Source organism: Acipenser ruthenus, chromosome 2 (assembly GCF_902713425.1).
Source record: "Acipenser ruthenus chromosome 2, fAciRut3.2 maternal haplotype, whole genome shotgun sequence".
In the NCBI taxonomy this organism is placed as follows: domain Eukaryota; kingdom Metazoa; phylum Chordata; class Actinopteri; order Acipenseriformes; family Acipenseridae; genus Acipenser; species Acipenser ruthenus.
The window spans coordinates 91517509-91542066 of record NC_081190.1 but is presented as its reverse complement, the minus strand read 5'-3'; the positions used below and the strand labels follow the sequence as shown (position 1 = coordinate 91542066).

The following is a 24558-nucleotide window of genomic DNA, read 5'->3' as shown; positions in this document are numbered from 1 at the left end:
ATTAATTGTTTGGTGAATTCCTCTAATCATGCATTTTCTCTATTACTCTTTGCTTGCCTCCACGATAAATAAACTCAACATGATTTAAAAGTAGTCACCGAAAACTCACAGTATTATAAGAACATTTTCTATGCATACAGACATGTGAAGGTGAAAGTGTACATTGTACAAATACATTTAGGCAAAATCCATGTCAATGATCTGTAAATTGTAAACATCCCTACAACACAATTGACCTTGCTGCCTTAAAACTTATAGAGACGGCATCATCTTTACAACACCATTTAAAATAAAAAATAATACAAATGCCTAGAGTCTCTTAGACAAGTTAGAGCATATAATAGTACGTGGACTTTTTGATTAACTGCAAAGGTGTGTACTTACTGCGTTTCTCTGTGTGTGACTCAGTGCAATGTTACTTATTGGTAATTAATAGGAAGGCACTGAAAGGATGACAAGAGTAGTCGGACGATGTAAAAATAAAAACCCAATTAAAAAAACGTAAACAATGGTCACCCCAAGTTCCTACCATGCCCGGACCCGGTGTCATGTGGGTCGGCTACGCGATTTTACACTGCTTTTGATAAGGCAGGGCTGACATGGGTGACAGACGCAAGTAAACAATGCGTGTATCGATGCCCCGGAAGCAGCTTGTTACAGGGCCCAGATGTTGATCAGAGCAAATGTTTCTACATGCCTGCTGCAATCTGGCTCATGCTCTGTCTCAATTAACACAAATATGGCTAAACAGAAATGTTCCTTGCAGAAGTGAAACCTTCATGTAGGCATAACTGTTTGTTATTGCATCGGCTCATGAACGGCTGTCATGCATTTTGTCTCGCTCAACCCAGGTCAAAGCGTGTAGACCCAAATCCTGAGGTCGGTCACTGGGACCTGGGTACGTGATTTCAAACTACATGGGTCCGGACCCGGGTAGGAGTGCCAGTGTGAAATGGGCTTAGATGCAGCTGGTGTCTTTTTGGTTGAAAACATCTAAGGAAATCATGCAGCTCTATACACTGTGTTAATTTAATTTACTGTAAGCAAACTAAACTGGCTGCCAGGTTCCTAAAAGCAATGTAACTGACAGTGTGTCAATAAGGCAAACGTTTGCTGTATTTATTTTCAAGTGAAAAAATATGTATATTTACACTTATTTCAGAAATGGGAATCTTCATGGGAAACTACATATTACATGACAATGGATACATTTCAGGGAAGTCCTGAAATCCGTGATAACCGTGAAAAAAATACAGCCTTAACTATATTGTTTAATACCATACATGCAGCTAGATTAGACATAACTACACCATGTAACACAAAAATTGTCTGAACTCACCAGCAGCTATGGAGGCCAGCCTTACATAGTCAAAACCCTTATCAACCAGTTCATAAGGAGAGTTTTCCACCAGGTTCATTCCTGCAAGAGCGGAAAAAACAAAAATCAGTTCACATGTCAATCTAAACAAGATAACCTTACAAATGGCGTTATCACTTCTATCAAAAAGTAACCGTTTAATTCAGGAACTACCTGCAAGGAAAATGAGCAGCACTAAACAGCAGGATCTGATGAAATTAATTCATGAATTCTCTGTCCTCCGCTGTTAAATTAATACAGTATCTGCCCTATATTGAAACATCTCAAAGCACTCTAGCTATCAAGTGAGTAGCAGATTGGAAATGTGAAGAGGACAACACTTACTGTTGAGTGTTTAAAATATAACTTATTATGTAGTTTGTAGGGCAGGGTGCTTCTATATATATTATTTATTTCTTAGCAGATGCCCTTATCCAGGGCGACTTACAATTGTTATAAGATATCACATTATTTTTACATACAATTACCCATTCATACAGTTGGGTTTTTACTGGAGCAATCTAGGATACAGCAGCAGCGGCCCCCACCTGGGATTGAACCCACGACCCTCCAGTCAAGAGTCCTAACCACTACTCCACACTGCTGCCCAGCTATATAAATTGCTATATAATTACAAATTGCTATAATAAGATGCAATTTGTATGAGAGAACGAAGCAAAGCTGTACAAAATTACGTTACATATAAAAGGATACACAATACATACAACATATTTATTTATAAATCACAAATTCAAAGGTTGTACTCAGGAACTGTTATTAAACGCAGTAAAAGCAGTGTTGTTTTTTATTTATTTATTTTATTTAGAACTGCACGGTATCAAATCTGTATACAGGATAAGATTTATTGGATTTCCTAGTAAATACGTAACTGTGACTGGTTAATTTCTTCCACAAGATTCTTAAAGTAAAAAACTAAATAGGCAGAGGAACTTGTAATGAGGTAATGGGTTTTAAAACCTTTAGGGACTGCAACTCTGAATCCAATCTTAAAAGTACTGAAAGCGTGCTGTGTTAAGTGGCTCGGGAGGGTGGTTTATGTGGCGAGCTCACTCACCATGAAGGAAGGACTGGTGGAGGCTCCAGTAGATGCTGAGGCAGTTCTTCTCTCTCTTCATGCCTCTCTTACACTTGCAGCCATGCAGGGGGCTGGAGTGCAGGGCTGTCACTGCGTTCTCACACTGGTTGCGGGCCCCAGGACCCAGTTTCATGTTGCCATTCCCGGCCACACACTGCCGCAGGGTCCGGAGCCGAGGGCTGCAGGCGGGGTCGCTGGAGCACCACTCCCCTGCCCGCAGGCAGTCTCGACCAGAGCATAGGACCACCTGGAGGCCGTCTGTGGAAAGACAGTTGAAAAGTGTCAAGAAAAGAGGAGACACTGGGCTACCTAGACCTGTTGTTGAGGAATAAACACTTGGATCCTTTTAGGACCCAACTTGACGAAGTTCTGAGATCAATCAGATACAGAAAATGTGGGGAGATTTATAGGAGGCTGTGTGGTCCAGTAGTTAAAGAAAAGGGGCTTGTAATCAGGAGGTCCCCGGTTCAAATCCTGGCTCAGCCACTGACTCATTGTGTGACCCTGAGTCACTTAGCCTCCTTGTGCTCCGTCTTTCGGGTGAGACGTTGTTGTATGTAACTCTGCAGCTGATGCATAGCTCACACGCCCTAGTCTCTGTAAGTCACCTTGGATAACCACTACTCCACACTGCTGAATAGGGCAGCAGTGTGGAGTAGTGGTTAGGGCTTTGGACTCTTGACCGGAGGGTCGTGGGTTCAGTCCCAGGTGGGGGACACTGCTGCTGTACCCTTGAGCAAGGTACTTTACCTAGATTGCTCCAGTAAAAATCCAACTGTATAAATTGGTAATTGTATGTAAAAAATAATGTGATATCTTGTAACAATTGTAAGTCACCCTGGATAAGGGCATCTGCTAATAAATAAATAATAATAATAATACTAGGAACCGGATAAGCTTAGATGGGCCGAATGGCTTCCTCTCATTTTGAATATTTCTGATGTCCTTATGTTCTGTTGTTCGAAAAAATATGAGTGAAAGAATTAGGCACAGATTGATTTAACTGTGTAGTAAATGATTATATGCATTCCCCAGGTGAGTGGTTTAACCTTTGAACCAAAGGGCCAGGCTCCATTGTGGTTAGAAGCACTTAGAAAACTTATTTAATCGCATCACCTAATCTGTCTGAAATTTCAGCAGTGACCTGACATTTGGTTGATGTTGGTCAGGACACGTTTTCTATTTTTTTTTTTTAATTTTCTTTGCTGTCACAGCATATAAATTGCAGTGAGACACACTAATTTTAGAACCTATTTTGGCATCAATTTTAGCACTCATAAAAGAAAGAAAATTGCCATGCATTTTAGTGGCATCTCTGTAAATGGCTAGAAACCACACAGTGTATTGATGGTTTTGATGTCTAAAGCAATCTGGCTGTTGGGCCAGGAATAGCATCACTTCATTTACAAGTTCAGAGATAACCTTATCAAATTGCAGGAAAAAAAGAGGATCAAACCAAATGTTTCTTAAAGTTATAAAGCAGATAAGGAGATTAATTATTTAGTGTATTGACATTAAAATGAGCCCTGCTTTGTTCAGGATGGCTTTGATCCCAATAACACCATGTTCTCTTTCATTTCTTTTGAATTAAGTTAGATCTTTGCTATGTCAAGAGTGGAGTAATGATTACATGTACAGTATTCTTTTGCAACAAACACTTTTGATATGCTCTCCTGTGTGGTAAAAACAGATACACTTTATCAGTCCTCTTATTTACTTTCCAATTCATTTTCAGCACATACACATCCCCCACACTTCTAATATTTGGTCCTTTACTTTCTCATTATGTTTTATACAATATTAATGATATTTCCTCTGCTGATAAGGATGGATCACTGTATTATTAGGAAGTCCAATTTGATATAATTCAGTGGTTAAAGTAGTACAGCACAAGCTGATTTCGAGAGAGGTTATTTGGAAAATGTCTAATCTTGTACTGTTGCACCAAACATTATTCAAACAGTTACTGTATCTTTCATTATTACTATGGTTAGATACAAGAAAGAAAATGGAACTATAAATAATTAAAAAGTTTAATGAAACACCTGAACAGTCCCACTGTGCTCATTAAACTAATACGTGTTGATTGAAGAATCTGTTAAGCTATATCATTTATATAGTGTAAGTCAGCAAGAATGCACTAGTAACACTGCTGCAGACAGTTCCAGAACTTGAGAGGAAAATGATTTCAGTCAGGAAACCCAAGCGATAGATTATTCATTAAAACATACTAGCCAACACTACTACATTATACATATTTTACACTGCATTCCTTTGCTTTGAGGTTCCCTTTCAATGTAACCCTGCCCATAAATTAACTTGCAGATAAGTGGAGAGGCTGACCGTAAGGTAGCCATGGGCAGGGGGGCAGGATAGCTGCCCTCCACCGTTAGACAGAGCCAAAAAGCAGGTGGAGGCTGGGGAGGAGGAGGCGACGCATCTGTCCCTCAAATTACTATTTACAAAAACACAAAAGAAAAGCTATGGCGGTACACCAGTCCAAGGGCGTTAAACTCGACGCGTCTCCATGCCCTCCAGTTATGGTCCCTCTAAAAAAGGTGGCAGCTGTGTTTGGCTGTGGGGACTCTCGTACATACAGCTACTGCCAAACGTTTTGTATCACAATATAGAATTAATTACTTTGCTTCATAAAGTCGAATGAAACCTGCTGAATAATGTTATGTTAACATAGTGAATTACATATAGCTTTGTAGTTTTCCATATACTTAACAAAAAACTGACAAAAAACGAAAAAAGTTGCATTTAAAAATCTAACATGAAATTCTGTGCTATTACAAACATGCCAACAGTCCCTATATGATCCTGATTTCCTAGCAAATGTCCCACGTCTTGATGCGTAGGAAGAAAGATATTTACCCATAGAAAAAAAAAAATATATTCTGCACAGTAGAGTGAAAGCCACACGCTGTGCTCTTTGTGTGGCTGATACGTCTGCTGATTACTAACTTATACAAAGGTAAGAACTCTTCATTATGTCTATTTTTACTGTCATGATGGTCGTGTCGTGTTGAGCTGGGGGGGGGGGAGACGAGCATACCGCTGAACAGTTTCCAAATGTTGGCAAGTATGCTATTATTATGGCTTCCGGTAGACTTTTGTGATACAATTTTGGTTTCTTTGATTACACAATGTTAAATAAAAGATCTAAATTATGTTCATATCATTTTTATGTTTTTTTTTTTAATTATGTCTCAATCCTAAAATTCTATGTGATGCAAAACATTTGGCCATCACTGTAGTAATATGACCTGTGATCTTCAAACTGACTGGAATTAAACTAGCTGCTCTGCATAACTAATCAAAGGATTTAGCAGTTTTCCATTCTAGAAACTTGTAGTTATTAGCAAATTATTTAAGAAACAGCACTGCAGATGTCGACAGATTAGACTAAATTAAGAGCAAGTGTACAAGGATTGTGTGATGCACTGTCTGACCCTTGTTAAAGTGCAGAAGTAAGATTCTCTTTAGAGGAGTGTGTGGTGCTGGTTCTCCCAAGTGCACTGGCCATCGTGAAAACACACAAACAAAAAAATAAAAACAGGTACAAATTGCAATCATCAAAATAAAAAAAATAAAAATGGTTATCAGTACTATTCATATGGAGTTATTTAATGTATTTTGACAATAATTTTGTTGCTATCACCACTTGACACTGGACACCAGCTTCCAAGACACTACACAGAGGTTTCTCTGCTGAGACCATTTGTCAAATGAACCTCTGGAAGGTTCCTGCATTAAACTAGTAAATAACTACAAATATCTGGGAGTATGGTTAGATAGGAATTTAAATTTTACAGCACATGTCGATATACTCTCAAAAAAAATTAAAATTAAAATTGGGTTATTCTTTTAGACATAAATCTTATTTTTCAGAACAAACTAGAAAACAACTGATCTTGAGTCCATTTTGCTGCCGATTGACTATAGTGACATTATTTATCTACTACCACAGTATTAAGAAAACTGGATCCTTTGTACCATTCAATCTGCATTGAGGTTTATACAACTTTTGTTTCTTTAATTTGACTAACTTGTTTGTATTGGTTGTGTTCATTTGAATTTGCTTTTTTTTCTTTCTTTTTTTTACAGGCCACCTTCTTGACCAGATCTTCCTTTATAGAAAATGTTTGAATCTCAATTGGACTTTTCTGGTTCAAAAAAGGTTAAATAAATACCATTTTATAAAATCAAATAAATGAATCTAGTTGGTAGATCTGAACATTCTTGTATCCCATTGCCAACTCTCCAAGTCTTCAAGCTCCCACATGTTCAGATCCTGGCAGTGCTCATACAGTTATTCCTCCATCTTTCACAAGCACTACGCTCTTCCTGCACTCGACAGTATGAGTGCTGTGTGCTGGCAGCTCTGGAAACCATTTTATTGGAATGCCTCCCCTGCCACATAAGCAACCAGCCTGCGAAGTTCAGTCTCTCTGAATAAAAGGCAGTGACATTTATTTGCGTTACATAACTGGGTAAATAACAAACATGCATGCATTTAATTAGAATGTCAGGAAACAATAAAAAGAAAAGACACTGATAGTTTAAAAAAAGCAAATAAAAATAAAAAGAGAAACGCTGCAAGGCACAAAATGAAAAACAAACAAGACAGCATGTTTTTATTTATTATTTATTCAGAAATATTTATTCCAGACCATCTTCGTCCATGTATAATTTGACTGGAGGCACTCGTAAAATCAGCAAATGCAAGCATTGTTTTAAATAATGCATTGCTTAAAATCCATCGAAATTGCAAAACACGTTATATTTAATGGTTACATCCATAACCACGGAAAAAAACAGGGTTTGTTGTTTGATATTCATCTTGCAAAGTTACAAATTAAATCTCTTTCTTTTTTGTTAGCTTAACTTTTCTAGTTTCTCATTAAGCTTGGTATGCTAAATTCCTGATATACAATTTGACATGCTAAAAATAAAAACCACAGACCTGCTAGCTTTTTCACACAATTGGAAGTCCCTGCAATGTGGTTTTGTGAAGGATGAGCTGGATTCTAAATTTTTTAAATCCCTAAAAGCACATATTTTTGTTTCAGAAGAAAGGCTGACCAGAGTGTAACAGGCCTTGCAGAGTAATATTATGTACTGTGTGACAGACTCACAATGCAGATGCTTACTATAAACTGCTTCTGCAAACTTTTGGGACATTTGCTTGAGGTTTCTACCTGTGCTCAATGAACTGTGGTTAAATTCACCGGTGCGTCACCGCTGAAGCAGCGGATTCACCGGGACTGAGAGTCGGTGAACTGCAGCAAAACCAAATTGGCCACTACCATTGTGGAAGTTTGTCTTATAAGGAGATACTATTATCAATGTAATTGTAGATTCAGAGATGCCAAATCTTTTGAAAATGAGTATGGAGTTTTTAATAAATGTATAATAGCGTTTAATAAACAGATTGATAAACAATATCACATTTGCCAACTTATCCAGAGTAGCCAACTGAGCTGGTGACGTACAAGAGTTCAATATGGGAGGGAGAACAGATTATTATTTTTTTATCGTGTATGTTATTTGTCCTTTTATACTTCAAACTGTATTTGAAAGTGTATCCATTAATATATTCATATTTATAAACATTTACAGTTGCAGGCTAGCTGCTTTCTATACTTTAATGTAACAACAATTAGTCGGTTAAAGATAACTAAACCTTCATCCCAATAAGCTTTCAGCTCACACAGGTCATCCACAGCCTTGCATGCCGCAGCAGCAACCTCTCTATTATTATTATCAGCTATGTTGATTCACCAAACTGTTGATATATTCCCTGCACCGATGAGCACCAAGTGTCGTCACTTCCGACTCAGCGGTGCAGAGCACCAATGAATTTAACAACGCACCCGTAGTGAAAAGAAAATAGCCAGTGTGTGGCTTGCTTGCACCACCTGGTCTGTGTGCTGGAGTTGCCACACTGTCTCCCCGACTCGCTGCTCCAGAGTTTCCAGTTTCAATTCAAAGTATCAGGATTCCACGGTGAAGTCACGCTCCACTATACTTCCTGTATGAGCCAGAGAGGATACAAAACAGTGCCTTTTTATTTAGCTATTCACCCCGTATAGTCCCACCCCCAGCCAACGACAGAGCGTCAGCCGATTCCTTCACAGCTGATCCCTGTCAATAAGACACTGCCTGACAGCGTGGGAATACACGGGGTGTCCGAAGCCCCTACAAACTCACGCATGCACCTGATGGCCAGTCCAGATCCCTCCCCTCTCACATACTGAAATTAAACTTCTTGGTCCAAAAATGCCACTAAACTAATGTTTCTGTACATGTGAGGATTGACTGTGTTGGACAAAGGCAGAATGGTAGCAAGTGCTGAAACAGAGCAGCAGGAGTCAGAGGGTGTGGTTTAAGCGCAGGGTTGGGCACTTTTATCAAATTAAATAAAAGAACACAAAAACACAAAACATAAATTTGTCTAACAAGTTTCTAACAAAATACAGTACACCCTTGCTATAACACCCTACATTATAACAAACTTTTGGTTATAACACACCTGGCCCCTGGACCCCAAATAAATAGAATTAAAAAAAGATCAAATAAACACACACACTGTCAACATCCCGGGCTGTACGCACAGGAATCAACCTCCCCAGTGAAGTCAATTCTTTTGTCTTAATAAAAAGCGCGCCCTGTGTAACTATGCCTCAGAAACGAAAATCATTTTATGTAACAAAGCTGGAAACTATATTGATCGCTTGAAAAAAGGAGTAACGCAGGCATATCTCTGTCGTGAATATAGGTTGTCAAAAAGGACTTTGTTTTTTGGCTTGTTCAGCAACCATGCGGCAAAGCAAAATAGATTAAAGAAAAAAAATAACAACAACAAACTTGAGGATCTGATGAACTTGTCAGGTCAGATTGATTTTGAATAAAAGTTGATTAAATTCGGGAATTGTACTGCGTTTTAATTATTTAACGAATAAGATAGAATACTGCATACATTAGACAAACAGGTACTTTTATTCACAATCTCATCTCATTAACTTACTCCAACAGTGTATCGTTCATTTTGATTGTCCTTTCTCTATAATTTATTGGCAATTTAGCCTGGCCTACCTGTATTTAAGCACAGCTGTTTGTGCTGCAGTTAGTTCTGTTTTGGACTCCAGGGTGCTACATAGAGCTACAGTGCATCCTCACTATAACAAACCTGTTGGGGTCCAAGCCTTTTGTTCATTATATCGAGGGGTTCGTTATGCAATTCAGTTTGACCAGCTGCAGTCACATGAAAATTGACAGGTCATTAAGGCTCAAAATTAACTCTTTCCTGGGACATTTATAAATAATGTAACAAAATAAAAATCACAAAAATAAATACTATTTACAAGTGAGAGGTTTTTACCCTATCGCAGTGCAGAATATCATCAAGGAATTCTCATAAGAGCAGCCCTTATATAAATATAAATCCACAAAATGAAATACAATCCGATTTTAGCCCAAATACACAGCAAGCACATTTAATAAAGACATAACCCAGAAGCAGAGGGCGAAACAAATCTGTTAACCTAACCCTCCTGGCATGCAGTAAAAAAAAAAAATAAGAAAAAGGCTTTGACACTGGCTACTCAATTTCATTGTCAGAGCCTGAATCTTCCTGAGTGCTTGGTCAGCTGTGAATTCTCTGTGAACCTCTTTTCTGAAACCTTACAACTATTTAATCAGAGTGATTAGTAATTTATTTTTTACAAGACTAATTTATACATTGTTATGCCTTTTTTTATTGACATATCTGTGTAACATAGCATCATTAGCTTTAATTATGTGCATTTCAATACTCGAATACAGCACTTAATAATATAATGATGTCTTCATATTATTTTTCTTCTGTTATAAAAACTTCAGTGGCGGGCAGCACGGGCAAGTGCCTCTGTCATTTTTCATGGCTGGCTACGGCCCTGGACAGTATATATTAGTAGATGTCATTTTTGATTGGCATCAATCTTTTTTTAGTGTGAGAAGCAATATGCTGGCCAACATCAGTTCTACCGTTAAGACGGTTGCTTTTGTTACCATAACAACACTAAAACGTTTGACATTTCCTTAACTGATACCAAAAGAGCAGTGCCACATGGTTACTATTTATTCTCTAAATTAGTATTAGATTTCGAGGTGTAATGATTGAAATGATTTAAAAAGTTACCACTCCTTCTGTCCTGTTTCCAAAGAGGAGATGCTTTTCTATTCGGGGATACAAAGATATTTTTGCAGCGGTGGAAGAAAGTATGAGGAAACAGTGTGTGAAATAAATCAAAACTCTTTTATTAATCACACACACAGGACTGGAAACCATGCCACCTCGCTAAATACAATCCTAGCGGACCTGGCTGGAGACAGGCAGACATAAAATTATGAACAAAGTAACACATTTATCAAGTGTAATACAGACTAATATACTCACACACTCACACAAAACAACCTAAACAACTATTTACGAGGTCCACAGTCCAGGGGCCATGACATATAGTCAGCATCTACTTTCCAGTAAACTTCACCTCAATTGAGGAATTAAGTTATCCAAACTGTGTTTGGGACGTGTTGAATTGTGAGGGTGATGCAAACTTAGTGTTAAGTATACGGCTGCAGGCCGACAGGATAGTATAAATTGGCATTCAGTGTCTTAGAATGCCAGCTGTTCTAAGCGCCAGCCAGTCTAAGGGCCACATGACCAAGGGCAGTCTGAGCTGTGGCAGTCTGAGCTGTGGCAGTCAGAGTGAGGACCTTTTCCAAATCCCTCCCTATGGCTACTAAAGGCCTCATTCCTACCTAACGTCTGGACCCCCTGGACAAAGCGGGCTCATTCATTCTCCACTCCCAGAATGAACACTGGTGTACATACCCTTACTAACTCCTTCTCCCCCTACACTGCCTGCTACAAACTTGAAAATGACCTTTTTCAATTGTCACTCTCTGACTAACAAATCTCTGCTTCTCAGCGAACTTATAGCCAATACCAATCTTGATCTTCTCTCTCTAGCTGAAACCTGGCACTCTGTAAACGACATGCACTCGCTGCATCTAGCTACCCCAAAGGGCTATTCCCTCTTTGACAAACCTCGCCTCACTGGCCGAGGCGGGGGCACTGCTGTTATTGCAAATTCTGTGCTCGCTGCCTCAGTTCTTTCTTTGCCTGCCTTTTCTTCATTTGAGCATCTCTCCATCAAGATCCCTTCTCTCATGTCCCTCACCCTTGCTGTGATCTACCATCCACCTAAGAGCAACTCTGCTTTTATTGCCGAGTTTTCTGAATTCCTCTCCCTCGTCTGCACTTCTACTGACAAACTCCTACTCCTAGGTGACTTCAACAATCATGTTGACTTGCCTTCCTCCCTCTCGTGACTGACTTCAACACGCTTCTGGACTGTCTTGGACTCTCTCAATCTGTCAACGTCCCCACTCACACCCGAGGACACACCCTGGATCTGCTCATCACCAGGGGCCTTGATATCTCCAATCTCTCCGTCTCAGATATCTATCTCTCTGACTATTTCTTAATCACTGCTAATATTAATCTCCCTGCTCCTTCCTCCGCTACTGATACTGTTATCTCCTTCCGTCCCAAGAATCTGCTGAATCCTCTGAAACTCTCAGAATGTGTCTCTGCATCCCCTCTAACTGGTACTCTCCCGTCCTCAGTTGACAATGCGGTAACCCTCTACAATGCCACCCTTACTTATATGATCGACACTGTTGCCCCGCTTACAACCAGAACCGTCAAGAAAGATCGAAACTGCTCATGGTACACTCTCGAAAGGGCTATAGCCATTCAGCTGACGAAACATCTCACGGACAACAATCTGCTAGAATCTCTACAGTCTGGTTTCCGGCTGCATCACAGTACTGAAACTGCTCTGCTCTGGATTGTGAATGATCTCCTGCTCAATGCTGATGCTGGTGCTCCCTCTGTGCTTGTCCTCCTTGACCTAACCGCTTCTTTTGACACCATAGATCATGGCATTCTTCTTGACCGCCTTCAGAAGTATGCTGGGATCTCTGGAACCTGTCTCTCCTGGATGTCCTCTTACCTATCCGGACGCATGCAGTCTGTCTTCTATGATGGAAGCAGTGGTGTTGCAAACCCAGTCATTTGTGGTGTCCCCCAAGGATCTGTTCTTGGGCCCCTTCTCTTCAATATCTACACGCTTCCCTTGGGTCACCTCATCTGCCAACACAGCCTCATGTTTCACTCCTATGCTGACGACACCCAGCTATACTTAAAACTCGACCCTGGAAGCCTCTCTGCCATGGTCCGACTCTCGGCTTGCATTCAAGACATTGAGGCCTGGATGTCTGCCAATTTTCTTCAGCTGAACACTAGCAAATCTGAATTCCTTCTGGTAGCATCTAAAGCCCAACTTAAGAATCTAAATATAGCTGCCCTGAACCTCAGAAACTGTCTGCTGCTGCCTTCCCCCACAATACAAAGCCTTGGTATACTTCTTGACAGCAACCTCTCCTTTGATGCCCACATCTCCTCCGTAGTCAAATCTTCCCTCTACCATCTTCGAAACATCTGCAAAGTCCATCCCTACCTTTTCCTCCTGGATGCGGAGATATTTTGTCATTCATTTGTCTCCTCTCGACTCGACCACTGCAACTCTCTATATGGTGGTCTCCCGGCATGCACCATAAACCGACTGCAGCTAGTTCAGAATGCCGCTGCCAGGATCCTTACCAGATGTAAAAAACGTGATCTGCCCAGCTGTTCAGGATTATTTTCAAAACTCTCCTGCTCACCTACAATGCCCTTCATCACACAGGTCCCAAGTACCTCCTTAACCTGCTGACCGCGATGTCCCTGCCTGCAACCTGAGGTCCTCCGACTCTGGACTGCTTGTTATTCCCAAACAAAAGTGCACCACACCTGGAGAACGCTCGTTTAGCTTCATGGCTCCGACTCTCTGGAACTGTCTCCCAGCTTTGGTGCATGACGCTCCCACCGTCGCTCGCTTTAAATCAACTCTCAAGACTGTGGCGGAGTGTCCCGCCCCTATTTATTATTATTTGTATTTTTGTTTGCGGCGCGGGTAAAAGCGCCGCGTCTTTTATTATTATTTAAAAACCCCGTGAGGATGCATGGCTGATCAGCTACTGATTACTTAAATAGCTGACAGTCATGCATCCTTACCAAACGCGTGCAGACTCTGGCCGGGGGATAATAAGATAATTACCAACTAGTTAATCCCTCGGCCAGAGTATATAAACCTGCAGCTCTCTGCACTTGATGTTGGGGTGTTGGAGTAGAGAGTACGGGGAGCGGAGAGAAGGAATAATATTTAAAAAACAATTGCTAATACGTGCTGGATAATCCAGCACGGCACTTACTTGTTTGTTTATTTATTCGTTTGGCCCTCGTGCCCTTTTGTTTGTATTTTGTTTAAATATTTTGTTTGTTTGTTATTAAATACGCTGAGTGCTTTTGCACTCAGTTTCACCCGCCCATCCACTGTTTGGAGTCAGTTACTTCCTGGTCCGTGACGTCATCCACCACACCACTGCGAGCCAGACTGTCACATATGGTGTCCTGCGTGGGACAAAACAAACGCCTCCAATAGCCGGACCAGGAAAGAAAAGCTCGTTTTTTTGTTCGTTTTTTTTTCAAAGTGTTTTTGTGTGTTTTTTGGGAAAAAAAATAAATAAAAAAAAAAAAAAATGGGAAGAAGCGGACGGAGGAAGCAGCAGCTACAGCAGCGTGGGGCCGGTCGCAGGTCCCACTGTAGCTCAACCATGCTGGACGTCTGCCCCACCTGCTTGAAAGGTGAGGAGTGGTGCTTCGCTGTTGGGGAGGTGGGTCACATAGCACCCGACCAACCCCCTCCATGGCAGGAGAAAGAGGAGCCAGAGCATCCAGTGAGGGAGGACCTGCATCCTCCAAAGAGGACGAATGCACTCTCCTCTGAGGGAGTCTGGGACTGGCTGGTGGAGCCGGGGAGGGATTATGAGGAAGCCCTCCCTGCAGTGATCAACCTCCTGTGGGCAAGAGATGGGGAGCGCTGGGAGGCCTGGGAACAGCAACACCACCCAGCATCCCTCCCAGACATCGCAGCCATGGTGCTCAACTACCTGGCTGCGGATATGGGAGAGACCCTGCTGCTGCCATCTCCAGCGCCAGAGGGAGAGGAGCCATCGCTGCCGTCTCCAGCGCCAGAGGGAGAGGAGCCATCGCTGCCGTCTCCAGCGCCAGAGGGAGAGGAGCCATCGCTGCCGTCTCCAGCGCCAGAGGGAGAGGAGCCATCGCTGCCGTCTCCAGCGCTAGAGGGAGAGGAGCCATCGCTGCCGTCTCCAGCGCCAGAGGGAGAGGAGCCATCGCTGCCGTCTCCAGCGCCAGAGGGAGAGGAGCCATCGCTGCCGTCTCCAGCGCCAGAGGGAGAGGAGCCATCGCTGCCGTCTCCAGCATCAGAGGGAGAGGAGCCATCGCTACCGTCTCCAGCATCAGAGGGAGAGGAGCCATCGCTACCGTCTCCAGCATCAGAGGGAGAGGAGCCATCGCTACCGTCTCCAGCATCAGAGGGAGAGGAGCCATCGCTACCATCTCCACCAGCAGAGGGAGAATGCCTGCTGGTTTCGCCTCCACAGCCTGGGGAGGAGCCCGAACGTCCTACGCCCGAGTGGGAGGAGCCCGAACGTCCTACGCCCGAGGGGGAGGAGCCCGAACGTCCTACGCCCGAGTGGGAGGAGCCCGAACGTCCTACGCCCGAGTGGGAGGAGCCCGAACGTCCTACGCCCAAGAGGGGGGAGTCGGTGCGTCCACAGCCCAAGAGGGAGGAGTCGGTGCGTCCACAGCCCAAGAGGGTGGAGTCGGTGCGTCCACAGCCCAAAGAGGGGGGAGTCGGTGCGTCCATAGCCCAAGAGGTGGAAGTCTGCGCTTCCACAGCCTTAGGACCCAAGCTGCAGTCCCAAGAGCCAGAAGGGGAGGAGTTACAGGCTCAACCCCCTGAATTTTTCTGGGGGGGAGAAGGGCAGGATGCTGGTGTTCCCCAGCAGCCTCTATTTATGCTGCTGAAGGGAGCACGGCACACACCAGCCCAGCCGCCACAGCAGAGGGAGCCAGCACCGCCACAGCCTCCCTCTGAGTGGCCAGCATCCGCCCCATCGCCTCTGCCTCCACCACCACCAGGAGCAGAGCAGCAGGAGCTGCCTCTGTCTCCACCACCACCAGGAGCAGGGCAGCAGGAGCTGCTTCTGTCTCCACCATCACCAGGAGCAGAGCAGCAAGAGCTGCCTCTGCCTCCGCCACCTCCACCAGCAGAGGGTGAATGCCTGCTGGTTCCACATCCACCGTCGTGGGAGGACTGCTTGCCCCTCCCACCTCCACCAGCAGAGGGTGAATGCCTGCTGGTTCCGCCTCCACCGTCGTGGGAGGACTGCTTGCCCCTCCCACCTCCACCAGCAGAGGGTGAATGCCTGCTGGTTCTGCCTCAACCGTCGTGGGAGGACTGCTTGCCCCTCCCACCTCCACCAGCAGAGGATGAATACCTGCTGGTTCCGCCTCAGCCGCCGTGGGAGGACTGCTTGCCACTCCCAGCTCCACCAGCAGAGGGTAAATACCTGCTGGTTCCGTCTCAGCCGCTGTGGGAGGACTGCTTTCCCCTCCCACCATCGCCATTGCCTGGGGATGGCTGTTCTGCATCGCCTGGGGCTGCCTTTTGTTCTCCACAGGACACAGGGTACGAGGGAGAAGTGGAGCTCCCGCTGCCGCCTCCATGGCCAGGGGCTCCCCTCCCGAGTTCGCCTTCCGAGGGTCCGCTGCGGCTGCCGTCGCCTTCCGAGGGTCCGCTGCTGCTGCCGTCGCCTTCCGAGGGTCCGCTTCTGCTGCCGTCGCCTTCCGAGGGTCCGCTGCTGCTGCCGTCGCCTTCCGAGGGTCCGCTGCTGCTGCCGTCGCCTTCCGAGGGTCCGCTGCTGCTGCCGTCGCCTGGGGTCGCCAGGGATCCTGCTTCGCCTGGGGTCGTCGAGGGTCCGGCTTTGCCTGGGGTCGCCAGGGATCCTGCTTCGCCTGGGGTCGCTACACGATGGCCGGAGCTCCATGAAAGGGAGCTGCCAGAAATGAAGAAAGGGGGGGAGGTCAGGAGACCAGCTCCCCCAGCCGCACTTTCGCGGCTGGAGATCATGTGGTCGGAGCCCCACGGAGGGGAACTGCCGGCCATGAAGAAGGGGGGAGAGGTCAGGAGACCAGCTCCCCCAGCCGCACTTTCGCGGCAGGATAGAGTGTGGCGGGAGCCCCGGAAGAGGGAACTGCCGGCCACGAAGAATGGGGGGGTGCCAGAGATTCCACCATGGCCACCCCCCAGAAGTAACTTGCTTCCCCCTCTTCCGGGACTTTAAGACTGAGGGGGGAGGTGGCCGTTGGGGCCATGTGTGCTGCGCACAAGGGGGGGCATGTGTGGCGGAGTGTCCCGCCCCTATTTATTATTATTTGTATTTTTGTTTGCGGCGCGGGTAAAAGCGCCGCGTCTTTTATTATTATTTAAAAACCCCGTGAGGATGCATGGCTGATCAGCTACTGATTACTTAAATAGCTGACAGTCATGCATCCTTACCAAACGCGTGCAGACTCTGGCCGGGGGATAATAAGATAATTACCAACTAGTTAATCCCTCGGCCAGAGTATATAAACCTGCAGCTCTCTGCACTTGATGTTGGGGTGTTGGAGTAGAGAGTACGGGGAGCGGAGAGAAGGAATAATATTTAAAAAACAATTGCTAATACGTGCTGGATAATCCAGCACGGCACTTACTTGTTTGTTTATTTATTCGTTTGGCCCTCGTGCCCTTTTGTTTGTATTTTGTTTAAATATTTTGTTTGTTTGTTATTAAATACGCTGAGTGCTTTTGCACTCAGTTTCACCCGCCCATCCACTGTTTGGAGTCAGTTACTTCCTGGTCCGTGACGTCATCCACCACACCACTGCGAGCCAGACTGTCACATATGGTGTCCTGCGTGGGACAAAACAAACGCCTCCAATAGCCGGACCAGGAAAGAAAAGCTCGTTTTTTTGTTCGTTTTTTTTTCAAAGTGTTTTTGTGTGTTTTTTGGGAAAAAAAATAAATAAAAAAAAAAAAAAATGGGAAGAAGCGGACGGAGGAAGCAGCAGCTACAGCAGCGTGGGGCCGGTCGCAGGTCCCACTGTAGCTCAACCATGCTGGACGTCTGCCCCACCTGCTTGAAAGGTGAGGAGTGGTGCTTCGCTGTTGGGGAGGTGGGTCACATAGCACCCGACCAACCCCCTCCATGGCAGGAGAAAGAGGAGCCAGAGCATCCAGTGAGGGAGGACCTGCATCCTCCAAAGAGGACGAATGCACTCTCCTCTGAGGGAGTCTGGGACTGGCTGGTGGAGCCGGGGAGGGATTATGAGGAAGCCCTCCCTGCAGTGATCAACCTCCTGTGGGCAAGAGATGGGGAGCGCTGGGAGGCCTGGGAACAGCAACACCACCCAGCATCCCTCCCAGACATCGCAGCCATGGTGCTCAACTACCTGGCTGCGGATATGGGAGAGACCCTGCTGCTGCCATCTCCAGCGCCAGAGGGAGAGGAGCCATCGCTGCCGTCTCCAGCGCCAGAGGGAGAGGAGCCATCGCTGCCGTCTCCAGCGCCAGAGGGAGAGGAGCCATCGCTGCCGTCTCCAGCGCCAGAGGGAGAGGAGCCATCGCTGCCGTCTCCAGCGCCAGAGGGAGAGGAGCCATCGCTGCCGTCTCCAGCGCCAGAGGGAGAGGAGCCATCGCTGCCGTCTCCAGCACCAGAGGGAGAGGAGCCATCGCTGCCGTCTCCAGCGCCAGAGGGAGAGGAGCCATCGCTGCCGTCTCCAGCGCCAGAGGGAGAGGAGCCATCGCTGCCGTCTCCAGCGCCAGAGGGAGAGGAGCCATCGCTGCCGTCTCCAGCGCCAGAGGGAGAGGAGCCATCGCTGCCGTCTCCAGCATCAGAGGGAGAGGAGCCATCGCTACCGTCTCCAGCATCAGAGGGAGAGGAGCCATCGCTACCGTCTCCAGCATCAGAGGGAGAGGAGCCATCGCTACCGTCTCCAGCATCAGAGGGAGAGGAGCCATCGCTACCGTCTCCACCAGCAGAGGGAGAATGCCTGCTGGTTTCGCCTCCACAGCCTGGGGAGGAGCCCGAACGTCCTACGCCCGAGTGGGAGGAGCCCGAACGTCCTATGCCCGAGGGGGAGGAGCCCGAACGTCCTACGCCCGAGTGGGAGGAGCCCGAACGTCCTACGCCCGAGTGGGAGGAGCCCGAACGTCCTACGCCCAAGAGGGGGGAGTCGGTGCGTCCACAGCCCAAGAGGGAGGAGTCGGTGCGTCCACAGCCCAAGAGGGTGGAGTCGGTGCGTCCACAGCCCAAAGAGGGGGGAGTCGGTGCGTCCATAGCCCAAGAGGTGGAAGTCTGCGCTTCCACAGCCTTAGGACCCAAGCTGCAGTCCCAAGAGCCAGAAGGGGAGGAGTTACAGGCTCAACCCCCTGAATTTTTCTGGGGGGGAGAAGGGCAGGATGCTGGTGTTCCCCAGCAGCCTCTATTTATGCTGCTGAAGGGAGCACGGCACACACCAGCCCAGCCGCCACAGCAGAGGGAGCCAGCACCGCCACAGCCTCCCTCTGAGTGGCCAGCATCCGCCCCATCGCCTCTGCCTCCACCACCACCAGGAGCAGAGCAGCAGGAGCTGCCTCTGTCTCCACCACCACCAGGAGCAGGGCAGCAGGAGCTGCTTCTGTCTCCACCATCACCAGGAGCAGAGCAGCAAGAGCTGCCTCTGCCTCCGCCACCTCCACCAGCAGAGGGTGAATGCCTGCTGGTTCCACATCCACCGTCGTGGGAGGACTGCTTGCCCCTCCCACCTCCACCAGCAGAGGGTGAATGCCTGCTGGTTCCGCCTCCACCGTCGTGGGAGGACTGCTTGCCCCTCCCACCTCCACCAGCAGAGGGTGAATGCCTGCTGGTTCTGCCTCAACCGTCGTGGGAGGACTGCTTGCCCCTCCCACCTCCACCAGCAGAGGATGAATACCTGCTGGTTCCGCCTCAGCCGCCGTGGGAGGACTGCTTGCCACTCCCAGCTCCACCAGCAGAGGGTAAATACCTGCTGGTTCCGTCTCAGCCGCTGTGGGAGGACTGCTTTCCCCTCCCACCATCGCCATTGCCTGGGGATGGCTGTTCTGCATCGCCTGGGGCTGCCTTTTGTTCTCCACAGGACACAGGGTACGAGGGAGAAGTGGAGCTCCCGCTGCCGCCTCCATGGCCAGGGGCTCCCCTCCCGAGTTCGCCTTCCGAGGGTCCGCTGCGGCTGCCGTCGCCTTCCGAGGGTCCGCTGCTGCTGCCGTCGCCTTCCGAGGGTCCGCTGCTGCTGCCGTCGCCTTCCGAGGGTCCGCTGCTGCTGCCGTCGCCTTCCGAGGGTCCGCTGCTGCTGCCGTCGCCTTCCGAGGGTCCGCTGCTGCTGCCGTCGCCTGGGGTCGCCAGGGATCCTGCTTCGCCTGGGGTCGTCGAGGGTCCGGCTTTGCCTGGGGTCGCCAGGGATCCTGCTTCGCCTGGGGTCGCTACACGATGGCCGGAGCTCCATGAAAGGGAGCTGCCAGAAATGAAGAAAGGGGGGGAGGTCAGGAGACCAGCTCCCCCAGCCGCACTTTCGCGGCTGGAGATCATGTGGTCGGAGCCCCACGGAGGGGAACTGCCGGCCATGAAGAAGGGGGGAGAGGTCAGGAGACCAGCTCCCCCAGCCGCACTTTCGCGGCAGGATAGAGTGTGGCGGGAGCCCCGGAAGAGGGAACTGCCGGCCACGAAGAATGGGGGGGTGCCAGAGATTCCACCATGGCCACCCCCCAGAAGTAACTTGCTTCCCCCTCTTCCGGGACTTTAAGACTGAGGGGGGAGGTGGCCGTTGGGGCCATGTGTGCTGCGCACAAGGGGGGGCATGTGTGGCGGAGTGTCCCGCCCCTATTTATTATTATTTGTATTTTTGTTTGCGGCGCGGGTAAAAGCGCCGCGTCTTTTATTATTATTTAAAAACCCCGTGAGGATGCATGGCTGATCAGCTACTGATTACTTAAATAGCTGACAGTCATGCATCCTTACCAAACGCGTGCAGACTCTGGCCGGGGGATAATAAGATAATTACCAACTAGTTAATCCCTCGGCCAGAGTATATAAACCTGCAGCTCTCTGCACTTGATGTTGGGGTGTTGGAGTAGAGAGTACGGGGAGCGGAGAGAAGGAATAATATTTAAAAAACAATTGCTAATACGTGCTGGATAATCCAGCACGGCACTTACTTGTTTGTTTATTTATTCGTTTGGCCCTCGTGCCCTTTTGTTTGTATTTTGTTTAAATATTTTGTTTGTTTGTTATTAAATACGCTGAGTGCTTTTGCACTCAGTTTCACCCGCCCATCCACTGTTTGGAGTCAGTTACTTCCTGGTCCGTGAGGTCATCCACCACACCACTGCGAGCCAGACTGTCACAAGACCCACCTGTTCTCTCTTGCTTTCCATGCTCTTTAAGCCTGATATCTGCTATTAGCTGCTGCTACTATTTCATGTATTATGTTACTATCATGTATTATGCACTTTCCACTGTATTTAATGTATGATTTCATGTATTATGCTACTATCATGTATTATGCACTTTCCACTGTATTTAATGTATTATGGATTTTCTTGTTGTTACTGCATCTTGTAAAGCGCTTTGTGATGGTGGTCCACTATGACAGACGCTATATAAAATAAAGATTGATTGATTGATTGATGCAGGGTTAGGGGGTATCTGCAATGACAGTGCATCACACAACACAGCCTCAGTGGGCATCTGGATAAGTAGATAACTAGTAGAGTATATTATTACTCATTACTTTGGATAGCACTACTGGTGTACCTTGGCCAGGACCAGGCCCTGAGATCACACAAGATCAGATTATGGTGGTATTGTTGGTAGTCTCAGGGTTCCTACACTTCATTTGGAGACATTTAAATGTGAGGAAGAACCTTAAATCCAGGTCATATCTTTCTCATCAGAACAATACCTAATCGATAAAGCCTCTTTCAATGACAAATGTGCCAAACTGGCAAAACAAATTAAAATGGTAAATAACTGCTTCAGAGTCTCTGTTTCCTTAACAGCCCTTTGTGGTCCACTTAACTTACTGATAAATATGTGCATTATAGGATTGCTGTAGTTCTGCTGAGGGGGGTTGTGACAGGGTACACCCCACCCCTATGTTTATTTTTGTATTATTGTTATTATTTAAATGTATTTTGTGTTAAAACTGATGTATTATTATTTATTGTTATTTTGATAGGCAGGGAAAGAGTTAAAAGCCTTCCCTGTCAATTTGAGGAGAGTCACATCAATATAAACAGCAGCTATGCACTGGAAAGGGGTTTGGTGTTTTCTTTTGTATTGTGAAGTTATGCGTCGTGTTGGAAGGAAATTGTGGAGAGAAGGAGAACTGTCAGGAGTTAAGTGTTTTGTTTGTTTGTCTGTGTACCTGTTGTGTCTATACAGACCGCTGTTGCCATCCCGGGAACTGATGTTCTTGAGCCAGTACTGCACCTGGAATCACCAGCGCTACAAGCACCTGCACAGCAACCCAGCACAGCAACCCAGCACGTCCCTTCTGCACTCTACACTGTCTGTGCACTACCGATAGCTAGCTGCATCCCTGGAACTGTTGCTATCAAGCCAGTATCCCAAACCCGGGAAGCAGTACTATCATCTGCACCTGCACCCGAGCCCTGCACTCCGTTTCACGAGCTACACTTCACCCCTGGACTTCACCGGCTTGTACATTGTGTTTTTGGGTTTGTTTATTTTGGCCACTGTGCCGTTTTGTTTGTGTGTTTAGTGTTTGTATCAAAAAGAAAGAGCACATTTGCGTCTCACCCCACAGTATGGTTGTGTGTCTACTTCCTGGTCTGACGTCACCCACCAAGTCATCCGTGACAGGGGTCCTATAAAAAAAGTGACTGTCTTTGAAATGCATTTTTGAGCTTATTTGACACTGGTGAGCAATATCTTTGACAATAATTAGGGGAAACTGTTTAAAGTGGAGACCTGTGTACGAGATCTATTGTACTGCAACACTTCAGGAACTTTTCTAAACACAAAGCTGTTAGTTTATGCAATGCCTTTTGAATTACAGCAGGGCTGGATTAACTAAGCTTTTGAAAAACAATGGGAAGCCTGTTTAATAAACTAGCCTGATACAGGAGCCATCATAACACAGTGGAGAGCCTACTTTAGTGGCAATTAGACAGCTTTTACAACAGATGCATCACCTGATTCCTCTGCTTATTCACGACCTGACATGCAAATTACAAAACGCCTCATTCAGTACTGTCTGTATCTAGTTAGAATGTATCGGTTTAGCCTTATTATACAGCCCATTGATTGTACTACAGCAGTTTATTGTGCTATATCAACCCGATGCAGTGTGTGTTGGTAGTTGGTCCCTTCCTTGAAAGAACCTCAGCCCAGCTGTGTGTGAATTTGGGTACTCTACCTGTCTGTAAACTACCGAAATACATTAGTAGCTGGTCAAATTTATCAGTGCTGGAGAATAAGCATCTCAGTACTACCAAGGTCATGCTTGGCCTCAAAGCAACAATCCGATTTCATAAATCAAGCTCTTTTTATGGGCAGTTGACATGGCCTAATCACAGATCGATTTCCATAGGCTGCTTTAGCATGTGACATGTGATGGTGTTCCAAACTCCAATTTTCACCTGACAAATCTTAGTAACGAATGTTTCCAGGCTACTGAACCCTGGAGGTGAGCCCCAGCTTGGCTAGCCTTCCCCTTGGCCTTGTCAGGTGCTTGTCCAGTAGGGGTTGCTGAAGCACATTGAGGTGAACTGTTCCCAATTGATTTTCCGCCATGGGTGGCCAATAAGGAGCTCCCAGTCAGGACCCACAAATGGTATTCAAACTACACTTGCATGATAAGCTTCATTCCATGCAGGACAGCTTTTACTTGGTTAGCCACTGCGGTCCTTGTTCCTTGGTTCAGTGCTTTTGAAGACTGTGTTGGAAAATGGTCTTAAATTGGACCTTCTTTCTGGGTTTCCAGGGAGGAAGACATTTAAGTGGCTTCCGCACCTCACACTCTCACCTAACAAATGTAGACATTGACAAACTAGTTTAGTTAGTTTCACAGAGGGTACATACTGCATAGTATACATTTATTTTTGGACTGAATATACAGTAATGCATTTTCCTCTGAGATCTCAGGATAGCTGACACTATCCTGCAAATGAGATGTTTACATTTCAATGAGCCGGCCTCTAGGAAATAACCTTTTAATAAATGCATAAATCTCTGTGGCGCAATCTTGGGAAATGAATTTCAAAACCTGAATACTGTTTACCATCCAGCATGGGTCCAACTTATATGTTCCACAAAATGAAATCTTTTGTGACAACATAATATGAATTAGAGTGTGGAAATTGAAAATGAAATATGAAACTCAAAACCTGAAACCTGTTTCTGCCTGACTAATCAAAGGATAAATACTCTTACCATTCCAACATTAAATATGTGAATATTTGTTTCCTTTGGGACAGCATTTATTTTCACATTAATTGTGACATTTGCATTCAGCAAATGGGTATCTGAGTGCTAGTGTGTGGCAGGGTAGCGTCACAGCCCAAGATGTTACCGGCAGGAAATAGACCCAGAGACAGAAAGCTGCAGTTTTACACACAAAGCACACTTTAATTAACAAAAACAAACAGGAACAAAACAAGCTGGGCATTCGCCATCACTATTTTATTTCTTAGCGTCTTCACGGTACAAAAATCACAGCACAAACACTGATCCCCAAACTCCTCCAACAAACAAAGGATTTCTGGCCACCCCACCCCTCCATCCTGATTAAGATATAGAACAGCTATTAGTATTACCATTGTAATCGTGATAAACACATAATCAGAATGATCAAACAAATAATCCATAAGATTGTTTTTATTTTTGAATGGCGCTAACACAATATAATAAATCACTCTGCTATTACCTTGTTGAGCACACCAATGGTTTTGACTGGGACAAAAAATAAAGGTTGTTTTTGCTCTACATGTTTCCTCATAATATG

The 24558-nt window shown here is 46.0% G+C and overlaps 1 protein-coding gene across 1 annotated transcript in view; it reads right to left on the bottom strand.

Moving 5' to 3' along the window:
- LOC117408853 (GDNF family receptor alpha-4-like) overlaps nucleotides 1-24558 on the bottom strand; it is a 99385-nt gene that overhangs the window by 25591 nt on the left and 49236 nt on the right. Inside the window, exons 2-3 of the mRNA XM_034014212.3 lie at nucleotides 2433-2711; nucleotides 1340-1420 (exon numbers count right to left, since the gene is read on the bottom strand). Of these exons, the coding sequence (XP_033870103.2) occupies nucleotides 1340-1420; nucleotides 2433-2711 (360 nt within the window). The remainder of the gene's footprint in view (nucleotides 1-1339; nucleotides 1421-2432; nucleotides 2712-24558) is intronic.